This window comes from Galleria mellonella, unplaced genomic scaffold, assembly GCF_026898425.1.
Source record: "Galleria mellonella isolate WM207_F2 unplaced genomic scaffold, CSIRO_AGI_GalMel_v1 utg113, whole genome shotgun sequence".
NCBI classification, from domain to species: domain Eukaryota; kingdom Metazoa; phylum Arthropoda; class Insecta; order Lepidoptera; family Pyralidae; genus Galleria; species Galleria mellonella.
In genome coordinates this window covers 1,680,641-1,695,109 of record NW_026441975.1, presented here as the reverse complement: position 1 = coordinate 1,695,109, position 14,469 = coordinate 1,680,641, and the positions used below count along the sequence as shown (strand labels likewise).

At 28.5% G+C, this 14,469-nt stretch overlaps 1 protein-coding gene across 3 annotated transcripts in view; it reads left to right on the top strand.

Annotated features, from left to right (window-relative positions):
• Nucleotides 1-14,469, top strand: part of LOC113512899 (UDP-glucosyltransferase 2) — a 61,266-nt gene that overhangs the window by 7,962 nt on the left and 38,835 nt on the right. For 2 of the 3 annotated variants that reach the window (XM_052893310.1, XM_026896858.3), the window contains exon 2: nucleotides 13,821-13,967. In XM_052893310.1, the coding sequence (XP_052749270.1) occupies nucleotides 13,965-13,967 (3 nt within the window). In that variant the 5' untranslated portion in view covers nucleotides 13,821-13,964. The remainder of the gene's footprint in view (nucleotides 1-13,820; nucleotides 13,968-14,469) is intronic. The other variant, XM_052893306.1, reaches the window with a different exon arrangement.

Here is a 14,469-nt window from a genome sequence, read left to right as displayed (position 1 = left end):
CTTATTTTCAAAGTGGATTATTGTATTACTGACCCAATATTATCTCATACCATATAATAATATAATTATTTTGACAAATATTTACATTAACTTTTACTACTAATTATCGAAACATTACAAAAGCAGTAGATACAGCATTTCGATTAATTTTATTTGGGTCACTCAAACTTGTAGTTATAACGGTATAAAAGACACGTGCTGTCCATATAACACTCGATTCTCGAATATTATAATCGATTCAGGGTCAATATGAATGCTAATATTATAAACCTGTCTAATTCTCGACTTTCTAAAACAATTTTAAATTAATGTAAGGCAAGGCAAGTGTTGCATAAATTGTTTGTGACGAAGTTATGTACATATTTACAATAGATACTTGCTTATTACTCCATACAGTGAGCATTTTTTTTATAATAATATTTTTTTTTATTTGTTTATTCAAAGTGTAAGGCAAAGGGCTCTGATCATACAGCTGAAATATATTAAACTGATTCTTTTAAATTATTAAATTTTAATATTTAGATGTCCCGAATTGTTGAAATAATATAATAATAAAAAGCAAAAAAGTCTTTGAAAATAATAAACAAATAAAAATATTGAAAAATTACAGATAAATTTGACAGATAATTTCGTTATTGCCACTCTTTGGTGAATTTTCAAATGTTTTTAATGAATTTTATTTATAGCGCTCTACGGACATACTTAGATGAAAAAATATAATTATGATTTTATTTTAATCTTATATTAATTAATTAAATCCTAAATAATTTTATAATAATTCGTAACAGATGACCCAATTTTTTTTTACAATATGATATTTATACTATGTCTTCAAGAATAGATTGTCACTACAAGTATATACCCATGGCTGTGTGGTCCCGGCATAGAATAGACCACCCCTTCCTTCTCCGTGGGTGCGTAAGAACCGACTAAGAGAGGGCGAGAGATGGGCAGCAGCGTCGCTCTTAAAACATCTCTTAAGCCTAACTGCGGTTGCCAATCTGCCTGCCAAGCGTGGCAACTACTGGCAAAACCTGCCAAGGGGGAGGCTTATGTTCAGCAGTGGACAGTTAATGATAATATACTGATGATATACTCATCGGTTGAACTGAATGTTCGTGTAAAATTGTTGTAAGCTTCAAGTAGTAAAATATTTAATTTGTTATACTAAGAAAATTTAAACTTAATATGCACAGGTAAAACTAGCAGGTAATAATGTATCTATGTAAGTATAATTCGTATTAAATGTCAACGGATATACCTACATACTGTTGACATTTTCAGTAATGGCTCAAATTTCTAATAAATACTTAGTCGTATGATTGCTTGTAATGTCGAAATTTATTACTATACACTTGTATGTTAGCATTGCTGTATAAAACACTTATGATAGACAATCGAAGATTAAAGACAGTTTTAAAAATAGCATGCATTCAAGCAAATTATGTATTCATTTCTGACAAATTGATGATGTTTGTAACTAAACAATACGCAATTTTTTACAAATCCTATAAAAATATGATATGAAATTTCATATTTGTAATAAATAATCAACTCCTATTCGTAATCCGTTCTTCTAAGGTTCTATGATAATTACTTCTTTTTATTATAATTCGAGATGCTTTTGGTTAAAACTTTTATATGGCGAAAAGCATAATCAATATTGGTTTAGACTAAGCGAAGAACTCGCACAATATATGGTAGAGTTCAATATTTATATACTCGTATATGTTGAGGGGTGGAATTAAATGTTTTATAATTTTATCAGTTGTTTTATTATTATTATTTATGATTTCACAATATTTTTAATTTAAATGTAATTTAACACATTGGTTTAATTCTTAGATATTTTATATTAACACAGAGTAGTAGTAACATAGCTGTCAGCATAGAGTATACACATACAATTTTTTTTTTAATTACTAAACTATCTTTAACAGTATACAGTGCAGTCAAGTTGATAAATTCTTTGTAGTTAGTTGAAAATAATATAAGTCCGTGCAACTAATCACACTCGTATTTGAGTTTTCTACATAATTCAAATATAATGACTAGGTTAATTTTACTGATTATAAGATAGAAACGGATTAGTATTATAGGAAGTAGAATACGTAATCTACACCTAGTTTAGCAGGGATTCAATATAGGTAATATATTTTTTCTTTTCCTGATTTCCATTCATGTGGTGGGTGTTTGTTTTTGAAAGTGAACTAATAAGGCAGATGTTACTAGACGTAATATCAATATTAGATGAAATATAGAGTGAAGTCACTAGCATCATTTTAAGGAAAGTCCTATCCATAATACTTGATAGTTTCCACGAAAAAGAAACTAAGTAAAAAATGGCAAAAAAAAATTGTGCCAAATTAAATACTAAGTTTTTTAACTCCAGTTTCTTTAAAAATAACATTACTGGTATATAAAAACTTCAAATGACACCAATGATTTAGAATTTACACTATATATTTATACTATATATATATATATATATTCGAATAAACTTAATTTTTTTGTAACCGTTGCCTCTGTCGTCGTAAGCTGTGGAAAATAAATGGACAAAATATCAATCCATTAGCATTATTATTTAATCCGGATATCTAAGATTTTATAAATTATCGTATCTACTTATTCATACCAGGAAATTACACTTCTTGACTTTAATTACATTTCTTGGCATATTACTTTATAAATAACTCTGTTAATTTGTATAGATGTAACTTATCATTACGTTACACTTTGTAAATAAAAAAAAAAAAACAAGAGTTTTATAACCCAAATACTAAATAGTAAGTAAATATTTTTATAACGAAACTTATAAGTTATACTTTTGATACCTTACAATATTAAGTCATTGAGATTTGTATTCATAATAGTATCAGGAAGTTTTTTTTTTTTAAATTTGTATTAAGCAATTAATTACCGCAGCCTAAACATGTGGATTTCATCAAATAGGCTTTTTTTTTAAAAAAAAAGAACTGTTTACACTCACGACAGTTTATTAATTAAATAAGGAACTTGGGACAAATAGTTGTGTATATCCTTAGGCAACCGTTCAATTTGAAAGCTCAAGACAGACTGACTTGAAAATGGCTATTGATTGTCAAGAGGAGTAGAAATGCTGACTAAGGTGGGTAGAGTGTGAAAACAGCATTTAACCCTACAATGTTAGGGTGTAACAGTTCGCAACTATATTATTATCATATTATCCGCCATTCTTCCACTGCTGAACATAGGCCTCCTCCATAAGGAGAATTTTGCCAGTAGTTGTCTTAGTAAGTAACCCCGCGGAGTGAGGCCCTGGTGACCTGTAATACAGGTATTCTTATACCTATCTCAGGCACCAGTCTCTCACAATTATATTTATAATTTGTTTAATATAAGCATTGTATTTCACTGTAATGAATTGTGAAGTGAAGAGAAATAAATCTGTTTATTATTATTATTATTTGACAGACGGATTGGCAATCGCTATTAGATTTCTGGTGATGTTTTAAGAGAGTCGCTGCTACCTATCTCTCGGCCATTAAGTTTACTTAGCTGCCTCTTACAATACCCACGGGAAAGGAAGGCGTAAGTCATTCTATGTCGGGATCAGATGAAAAGTTCGCAACAATATTGTTCAGCAATAAATTATAATAAATGCCCACAGAGTTGGACAGATAAGTTCATTAAACCGTGTAAGTTTCATACTTGAATTAATTGAATTGGAATTTCGCATATTTCGCCGAACGTATTTGAATTTGTGAACAATGGCACTGAACGAGTCTGCTGCGGTAAATTGAGTGTTTTAATAGATAATACTAATATCCTAACTAGCAACAGTATTTCCGAAATGACGACATTATAACTTTCAAGAAAAGTGCATATTCTTTTCTAAAATGCCAGCAGCACATCTGCAATGCTTCTGATGTTGTGGGTGATCATGGGCAGCGGTAGTCATTTACTATTAGTAAGTGATCGTTTACCCCGTGTTATAAAAAAAAATATTCTGCTACCATATCGATGGTCTTGTCGGATGAATAAAAATTTATGTTTGATTCAGTAAGATTGATTTACCAATAATATAGTAGAACTATAGTGGGTTTTATATAGGAATGGAATTACAGGGTACAGGGGCATAACTCCTTAGTCCTCAGAAATGACAACACTATTAATCTGCAGTGAAGTGAAGGATATCATGCGCGACACAGTATACTCTGTTATGTACATGGTACTGTTCACGTCTATAGGCGTCGGTTACCACTTTCCATCAGGTGGCCGTTAGCTAGTTAGCCATTTTAAGTTGTATAAAAAAATCTAAATAAACGAAATAATAATAGAAAGCGACTGTTATCTATAAAGTTAGAAACATTAACTAGATGTTTGTTTAAAATCTATCTTTAACAAAATAATTACAATTTGTATCACTCTTTGCAGTGTCCAAAGATAGATTTACGTTGCATTCTTGTACATTAAACAAACTACATTTTTGGTTTTAAATAAATATTGATACATTTATTTAAAAACATGTAAATATCCGTTTTAAATTTCGTATTTATTATGAACTGGGTCGACGTTATGTATTTTACTATTTCTTAGAATGTCTATACGTATTTGACCTTGCTCAATTATTTGAGATTGGTGCTGGTTAGATGTATTTTTTTCTATATTTTGTTCTAATTTCATCAGAAATTTCTGTATTGAATACTTTTTTGCGTGTATTTTCTTGTGTAGACGATAAAAATAGTTTTATAATAAAACTAGCGCTCCAATTCGACTTCGGTCGATAAAAAATAATAAAAATATGTAGATGTTATAGTATGATAATGTATCTTACTATAAGTGAAAGAATTTTTAAAATCGGTTACGTAGTTTTTAGTTTCTCCATTACAAACAAACAAACATGCAATAAATAAAATCAGCTTTACTTAGATACTCGTAATATTAATTTTCCAAATATTATGGTGCGCAGAAAAACATGTAAAACAAACTCGTCGTAATTAGTGCGGAGTTACATTTAATTTGTTTTTTTAGGAAATACAATGAAAAAGAAGCATCCAATATATATATATATATATATATATATATATATATATATATATATATATATATATATATATATATATATATATATATAAATAATTTCTCGCTCCGAAATTAATGTAATACGGGCGCTTGTTATTAAAATTATAATTGTTATGTAATTAATTAGACGGTATTACTGCAGTAATATAGGAATGTTACGACTTGTGAAATTCACATACTTTTTAGAGTTCCACACTTCAAATGGTTAAAACGAAACCCTAATAGAATCACCCCTTGTCTGTCTGCCTGTCTATCTATCACCGCCAATTTGCTCTGAAACTTGGTACGTGAGTTGAAGTTTGGTATACATTTATAAGTCGGTGACCCAAAGTCGGACGTGTGAGACAAAGAAATGAATTTTTAATATGGAGGCTAATTTTTGGGTTAAATTAGAAAAATAAAAAAGAAGGTTTGCGTACTACATAGTATGATGTATCAAAGGGCTTATTGTAAGAATTTTATTTGCAATTGTAATGTAGAACTACATACATATATACCCAATTAACACAAATTTGGGTCAAATTTAAAACAACTTATTGAACGTAGATAATTATTGTACGGAATCCTTTCCACGTAAGTTTATTTACCATTGTCCGGTTTTTTTAAATGCGAACTAAAAACGAGGTACCTACAGACTTTCAGTCAATATGTTACGGTGCTTCAATCTATTGATAACTTCCGTGATAGTTAACGTTCTTTTATATATTTGTGGAATAAAATATATGCTAGTTATTAGTACGTCGTATTATATAACATTTTTCTCTGCACAAAAAATACGAAACTATTATAAATAAAAAGGTATAAGGAAAATAAAAAAAAAGAGAACTTTTTTACATTACTTAAAATGATATCTGGCGGAAAGTGGTAATTGACTTCGATAAATATGAAAAAAAAAGTTATTTATTTTATTTATTAATACTTTATTGTATACACTGATAATACATAAAAATATGACAGAGTAATGTTCAAAGACTAGTTTAACTCTAAAAGAGTTCTCTTCCAGCAAATCCAAAGTGGAACGGAGCATCAATGTCAGGGGGTACAATTTTTAACAAAAATTATTGATAGTCTGGCGATTGACGAAAACGGTGGCGCCACCTGACAGATAAACATTGATCTCGTGTATTTTTTATTCTTAAAAATAGAAAATTCTGTATTTACCTAAATTATACGCGATTAAACTGTGTATTAGTACTTAAATTTCCTGTGTTCGTGTTTGTGATAAAAACCGTTCATCCAAATTGAAGAAAACTTAAAGTTAAAATTGAGTTCATTCTGGTCGTTTTAAAGATAACGTAACAATTCTAAACCACATAAGTATAAATAAATAATAATAAGTAAGTTACAATGTAATGAATATATACTTACAATCAACAATACAAGTGTTATTGTAGAGAATTGTGAATAAATATTTTGTATATACGAGTATTAATAAAAAGTGCAAGTGACGGTTGATGGTTAAAGTGTATAATTAATTGTTTCAATCACCTTCAGTAACTGAAAATTTCAAGAAAATAAACTGTCAAATAGCGAAGATTGTAATTGAATATTTCACCGACAACTTCACAACTGAATTGGTGTCGTGGCGTCATTGAACTTTCTTTATACCGATGGTCGATGCTTCAAATCTGACTCAAATCATAAGTTTTGACTATCAACTAACTTTTTTTTTTTTTTTTTCTATACATATTTCATTAAAAAGAAAATTAATATTATTATTTAACTCATATATATAACCTTTGTATGATAATAATTACTTTTTTTGATGTGATTGTTCAATTATTTCTCATGAATGAATCGCCGTGTAAACAATACACGCGCTGTTATTTTATTCGTAAATTAAGTTAAAGCTTATTTAATAACGTGAAACCTATATCACAATTAAAGCCTAGAGATACTAAAATTAGAATTTAGCAGACAAGAAAAACTCACCAGTACCTATAATAGATTTATGTGTGTATGTATATGTATGTGTATGTGTGTGTGTGTGTATGTTTATATATATATATGTATGTATATGTATGTGTATATGTATGTATAAACCTATATTTTTAACATTTTTATTTTTATATTTGGTTGTTTTTTTTTATTTCGAATAAAATGGTAACTCGCAGTAAGGACTTGGAACTCAAATTAAAAAAGGCCGTACTTGAGTTAAAAGAAAAGAAAGAGCTATGTGAAAAGCTAATACAGGAGCGAGATGAAGGGGAAGTGGAAATCACAAATATTTTAAAGAAAAATACTATATTAAAACAAAAATTGGTGGAATTGGACAACCAACATCAAAGTACGATAAGTAAATGCGACGAACTGCAGGCTATTATCGATTCATTTGACCAGTGTCGACATGCTCACGATAGTGCGTTAAACCGTATCCATGAGTTGGAATGCCAACTTGCCGAAGCTTATAATGAAATAAATACATTAAATAGTAGAATGTGTGACCAAGAAACTGAAAAAACTATGACGTTATATGCCGAATTAATGGACCACAGCTTATGCGATAACCCACTTTACAGTAGCAAAAATACTTCCAAGACTAGAAAATCTATATTTTCGAAGAAAAAACCGAAATATCTTATTAACAGAGAAAAAAAAAGTAGAAAATATATGAAAATAAGTAAACAAATTAAGAAATGTAATAAATATTTGACAAAATATAAAAACTGTGTTTTAAAAACAGATATAGAAACTGAGGAAAAATTCGATAACTACTTGAAATATTATGAAAATCAATTCTGGAGTAACAAATTACAGTTTGATACAAACACTACTAAATTATTGCTGCATATAAAGGAGTTGGAATCTTCATTGCAGTCTATTAGTGACAAATACACAAGTGCCCAAATTCAAATATACAAACATAATGTGGTGGTCAAGGAATTGATTGAAATCAATTCAAGAGAACCAAGTGGTATATTGGAACAAGTGGTGGAAGAAGAACCAAGCAGCACCACAAAACCCAATAGTCTTTCTTTACCTATGGTACCAATTGCTACTCACACACAGTCAAATTTATCATCTGACGACTTTACCCGACGACAGATACATAATAGTAATACTGTATTGTACTCAGATAGAATAGGAATTAACTTAGGATTAATTATGAATAATTGTATGTCAGAACAAATCGTAAATAATTGTATACCCGATGCCCCATTTAATTATATTGTAAAACAAATGTTATGTAATCAAAACAATTACAATAAACACACTACTATTGTATTTTTGATAGGAAATAGTATAGGTGTTTCTCAGAAGGACTTGAGATATCTTCTTAAATCTGTCTCAAATATGACTATAAAAAAATTTATTATATGTACTTTTCCTTATTCGGTTTCATTGGCTCGAAATCAGAACCAACAAATTTATAGACTTAATACTTTAATGTATAACATGAGCTGTTTTGTTGAAAATATTCATTGTTTTGATACAAATAAATTTGTAAATAATTTTAAATTGACTGAAGGTACATTGTACCTCTCACAATTTTACAAACGACAGTTAGCTACATTGTTAGCTTATAATATATTACATAGTCCTGTTATAAATAGTATAACAGTTAAACATAAAAATTGTATAGGATTTAGTAATTATACTAATGATTATTTAAACTTAGTTTACTGACAAAGAGAAAGCCAAAACATCTTAAACTAGTTCATCAAAATATTCAAGGCTTTCTTGGCAAAGAATTACTAATAGAATTATTTTTAAATGAATTTAATATTGACATTCTATGCCTCACTGAACATTGGCTAAAAATGACAAACATGTCAATTCACATACCGAATTATAAAATCCAGAGTGTATTCAACAGACAAAACTCTATAAGAGGAGGGTCTATTATTTTTGTAAATAGAAATATTAAAGTTAAAGAGCGTAAAGATATAGTAGCACTTTCTAAGGAATGTGTTGTTGAAATCTCATGTACAGAGTTGGATAAATATATAATTATATGTGTATATAGACCCCCAAACTCAGACTACGTCAAATTTGAGTCCATCATGGAGGATGTACTGAAATTGGCATTTAAAAGTAATAAATCTATATTAGTATGCGGGGACTTTAACGTAGACCTTCTGATTGATAGTCCTATGAAGACAAAAATCAATAGTTTGTTTAAAAGTTTTGGTCTAGTTCATGTCTTCTTAGAACCGACGCGAATTACATGTAATACAGCAACATGTATTGACAATATATATTGTAATTTTAATATTTTAAATAAATCTATTATAAATACTTTACCTTCGGACCATTGCGGACAAAGTGTGACATTTACATGTAATGAAATTACGGAAGATACCTATAAACTCTATAGACCAACAACAGCATATAAATTGCAGAAATTCAGGGATAGATTAAAGGAAAGCCTACCTTTTTTAAAGTATGATGATAATAATATAAATCCTAGTACATTATATGACCGATTTTTCAATATAGTAAAATCGCATTTTGATAATAATTTTCCAATTAAGAAGTCAAAGATTAAGAATTCAAAATTTAGTGAATGGTCTACGTTTGGTATTAGAAAAAGTAGAGACAATATGTATCAACTGTATGATATCAAGAGCTATTTGCAAGAACCTATTTTTGTTGAATATGTGAAAAATTACTCAAAAATATTTAAAAGAGTGTGTAACGCTGCTAAGATCCTTCACTTAAAACGTAAAATTACAACATCTAAAGACAAAATAAAGACTACGTGGAACATAATAAACACGGAAATAGGTAACAAAAAGTCTCGTCAGTTAAAATATAGGCTGAAAACTGAAAATGGTATCGTTGATAAAAATGATCAAGTTGCTCAAGTTTTCGAAAATTTTTTCTCAACAATACCTTTAAAAGCAACAAAATCATTAAATTCGTCACCTGATTTAGCTAAACAATTATTAAAAAACACTGTGAGTTCCTGTATCTATGATTTTAGGTTTCATTACATAAATTCTTCTTGTATAATAAAAGCCTTTAACTCTCTCAATTTGAAAAATACGGAAGATATTTGGGGTATGTCAGTAAAGGTAATGAAATCTGTAATAAATGAAATTGCTCCTCATCTGGCTATAATATTTAACAAGAGTATTGATCAAGGAGTGTTTCCAGATCTAATGAAAGTTAGTAAAATAATGCCGTTATTTAAGTCTGGTGATAAGGAAAACCTTACTAACTTTAGGCCAATCTCAATTCTACCAGTATTTAGTAAGATTTTCGAAAAATTAATTCTTCTACAAATGTTAGACCATTTCAATTTACGTGACTTACTCCACAAGCAACAATATGGATTTACAAAGGACGATGCACTGTTGATGCCGGCATTAATTTAATGCAATGCATTTTCAGTGCATGGGAGAATTCACAAGATGTAATTGGTGTATTTTGTGATCTTTCTAAGGCATTCGATTGCGTCGATCATAAAACTTTATTAATGAAGCTTGAACATTATGGAGTTAGAAATAAGTCTTTAGATCTCTTAAAATCTTACTTAAATTCAAGAATTCAAATAGTAGAAGTAAACGGTGTCAATTCTAGTGGATCTTATATTGAAATGGGTGTGCCTCAGGGATCTATTTTGGGTCCTTTTCTTTTTCTTGTATACATGAATGACTTACCGTATCATGTTCAAGATTTGTCTGATATTGTATTATTTGCTGATGACACTTCACTAATGTTTAAAGTGAATAGAAATACACATAACCTTGACCATGTAAATGTTGCTTTGTCTAAGGTTTTGATATGGTTTACGTCAAATAATCTAGTACTTAATTCAAAAAAAACTAAATGTATCAGATTTTCCATATCCAATACTAAGCAAGTGAATACCGCTATTAGATTAGACCACCAGGATTTAGACTTTGTAGATAAAACCACTTTTCTTGGCATAGTAGTTGATTATAAGTTGCATTGCTCGCAATATATATACGAAAACATTATGTATGTACGTAAAAATATAAATCTTTTTAAAAATAACAGTGACATACATAATTTCAATACAAGAAATAAAAACAAATTGAATGTTCCTTGTTATCGCCTTAGAAAAGTCAGTACATCTTTCATGGGGAACTGTATACGTTTTTATAATAAACTTCCAGATGACGTTTTACAATTAAATGAAAGAAAATTTAAGACATATATAAAAAGGACTCTCTGTACAAAAGCATATTATAAATTAAATGACTATTTAAATGACAAAACTGCATGGATTTGAATTTTGTATTAATGTGAATTGTATTGTAAATGTAATTATTGCATTTTTTCTTAAATCAATATTATTTTCTATAGTAATTATTATAATTATAGATTGACGTATCATAAGTATCTGTAACAGATGTATATGAATAAAGATGATTGATTGATTGATTGATATTAATTTATTTATGTAAATTAATAAATTGTCAGCAAAATAAAGCTTCAATATGCAATTTTGTAATTTAATTAACCTGTTGACCGGATTTATTATGCAAATTTTTCTGTACGGAAATAGTTGTAGACGATCGCTAGATGGTAATAAACCTTGGAAGTTTGCGAAAATATAAACATTTAATTCATTATTTAGGCATAAATTTAGATCCATTAAATATGTAGTTACATTGTGTATGCAAATTTGTATTAATAAATTTAAAATTGCGTTACTTTTTATTCAATAATTACTTATATTGCATTAATAAATTTCGTAAGCATTGTAAAAATGTAGTCCTTAAAAATGTAAACAGAATTGTCAAGGTAATTCACCTTTACTTTTTTTTATTTATTTTTTACTAATAATTGAGAAAGTAACGAATTTATATAAAAAAGGAAATATAAAAATCTGAAAGAAATTAGTATTTTTAATTGCAGGGTTAGTAAAACATTTTCAAAAATTATAGAAAATCTTTTCTATACCATATTCCTCTTGTAATACTAGAATAAGTAGACCAGAGGGAGAATTTGTACAAAAGTCGATTGCTTGGGTACCTCTGTCCTATTCGTGTTTCAACCGTGAAGCAGTTGTGTTTGCATGGCTGTGTTTCGGTTTGAATTCACACTATATCCCATATAGCGTGAATTTACTGGGTACAGAATGAAGAAGAAGAATGAATATTTATATAATATATATTTATTTTATATTTTTAAATATATTTGTAATGTTTTCAAAGCTTACCTGTTGCAAGATTTAATATGTTAATGGAAGATTATAATAGTCCATGCGAAATGTTGTGGATATGTCTCGTATCCATATATCCTTATTAGTATTATAAATGTAAAAGTAAGTTTGTTTACTAGCTCTTGGCGCCTTAATGGCTTAACCAATTACTGTGTAATTTGGTATACATATACGACATGGCATGCAGGAGAATGCGTTTTATCTCGTTACATTACATTATGCGGACAGAGTCGCAGGCAAAAGTTAGTAATTGTTGAATGATATAAAATGCAGAAATTAAAAAGTTCCAATTAAGAGTTTGTTAATTTCTGCCCGTAATAACAACCGGCTATTCTGATGGTAATTAATTATTGTGAAATGATTTTTATGATTCAAGAATTGGTTGGACCACTTTGTCCTGTAAAACGTTTCTTTACTAAATATTTATGAGTTGTACAAATGTTAATAAAGTAGATACTATTTTTACTTACAAATACTAAACTTCTTCATTGGAACAGAAAAAAAAAAATAAGACTATTATTCCAAAATCAAAAGCGCTTAAAATCAGAACTGTAATAATTATTTTGAAATATGTACCACTATAAGGTTACGTTGCATTTCTTGATTTTTCTTCATTTTACTACCTGTCAGAATTTTAGAACTTATCAAGAAAAATTGAAGTTTTAAAATTCTGACCCTAAAAATTAAAGTGAAAAATAGTTTTTTTTAATAGGTAGGCTCTATAAGGTTATTTATGGCACCTTATAAGGGAGGCTTATGTCCAGCAGTAGACGAATAATGGCTGAAATGATGATAAGGTTATTTTGCATTTCTAATTATCACTTAAAAAAAAAATTCTCTGGTTTTACAAAACAAATTACTGAATATCAGGACTGAAACAATGATTTTTTTCTATTACTTGACCTTATATGGCTATTTAGTTTGCATTTCTGATTAGGTAACACTGGAAAAAATTTTAGCAGTTCCAAAATAAATTTTTGTAATGAAAAAATGTTTCTAAATTAAGATTAGGCTACTTGGCTGTTCAACTGTCCTGCTGGTATATGTCAGTTAGCAGGATTAAGGAATCTTTAAGCAATCGCTTAAGAGTGGGATAGATATATCCTAATATTAGTACTACAAATATGCACTACAATCATTAGAGCTGCAGTTTTCTTTGGAAATATATCGATCTGTAGTCATCGCATAGTACTCGTATTTAATGTTACAAATGTAATTTATTCTATCAAATAAAAGTTATATAATGAAACGTATGTTTTAAAATCATAATAAATCATATACTAATTATAAAATTATAAAAAGAACTAGGTCTTTTCTTTATATAGTGATACACATATAATGCTAAAATTCCTACTCTGTAAGTGCACTTATACTACCTAATAATAATATATAGTAATTAATAATATTTTCCAAATGAGCTATTAGTCTTTTAAAATAATTACTTTACCTCAAATTTCTAATTGTCATTTATTATGAAAGAGTCAACGAACTGTGACATTGATCATTTAGCAACAACCAACAAAAGACTTAATGGATAATGTTGCCGAAATCATCTCGCAAAACAACGACAGGCAACAGGCACGTTCACTTTCACTAACACTTTTATTTTTTTTTACAGCAGCAACGCGAGGCTAAGGAAGTGACGATTCGGTGGAATCAAACCGGCGACAGTGCTCAGTGAATAAAAGTGATCTTAGTGATTGTTTAGTTCCGTGAATAGTGTTTTTGTTTTCGATTATCATTTACATACAAATTAAACAAAATGGTGAGTGGGCAATATTAATTATAAAGCTATTAAAAATATACTATGTAGCTTATAATCTGTAAATACTTCTTACTGTTTGAACATAGAATATATAAAGTTACCAAAGTTGTTTAAAAATAGTAGTTAAGATTATAATTAAAAAAAAACGTGAATAATTATAATTAATAATCAGAACGGATTAATAATATAAAAAAATATTAATTTCTTTGTAGTAATTACCCTTCAAAAAATTAAAATTAACTTAAAATCTACTTAGAATTTTTTATCATCACAAAAATATTTTAATCAAACAAATGTTACAATAATTTACAACAATAATGTCATTTAAATGTCGTATTAACGAAGTTATTAAAAGAAGATGAAATGACTTTAAGCATATTATGTTAATAATACAATCTATCTAGTCCGCTGCTTTGCTCATATGAATTATGTTTTAATAAAAGTAATCTACAACGTAGATAGTACATCTGTGAACCTCGTTTAAAGTCATAATTGACATACG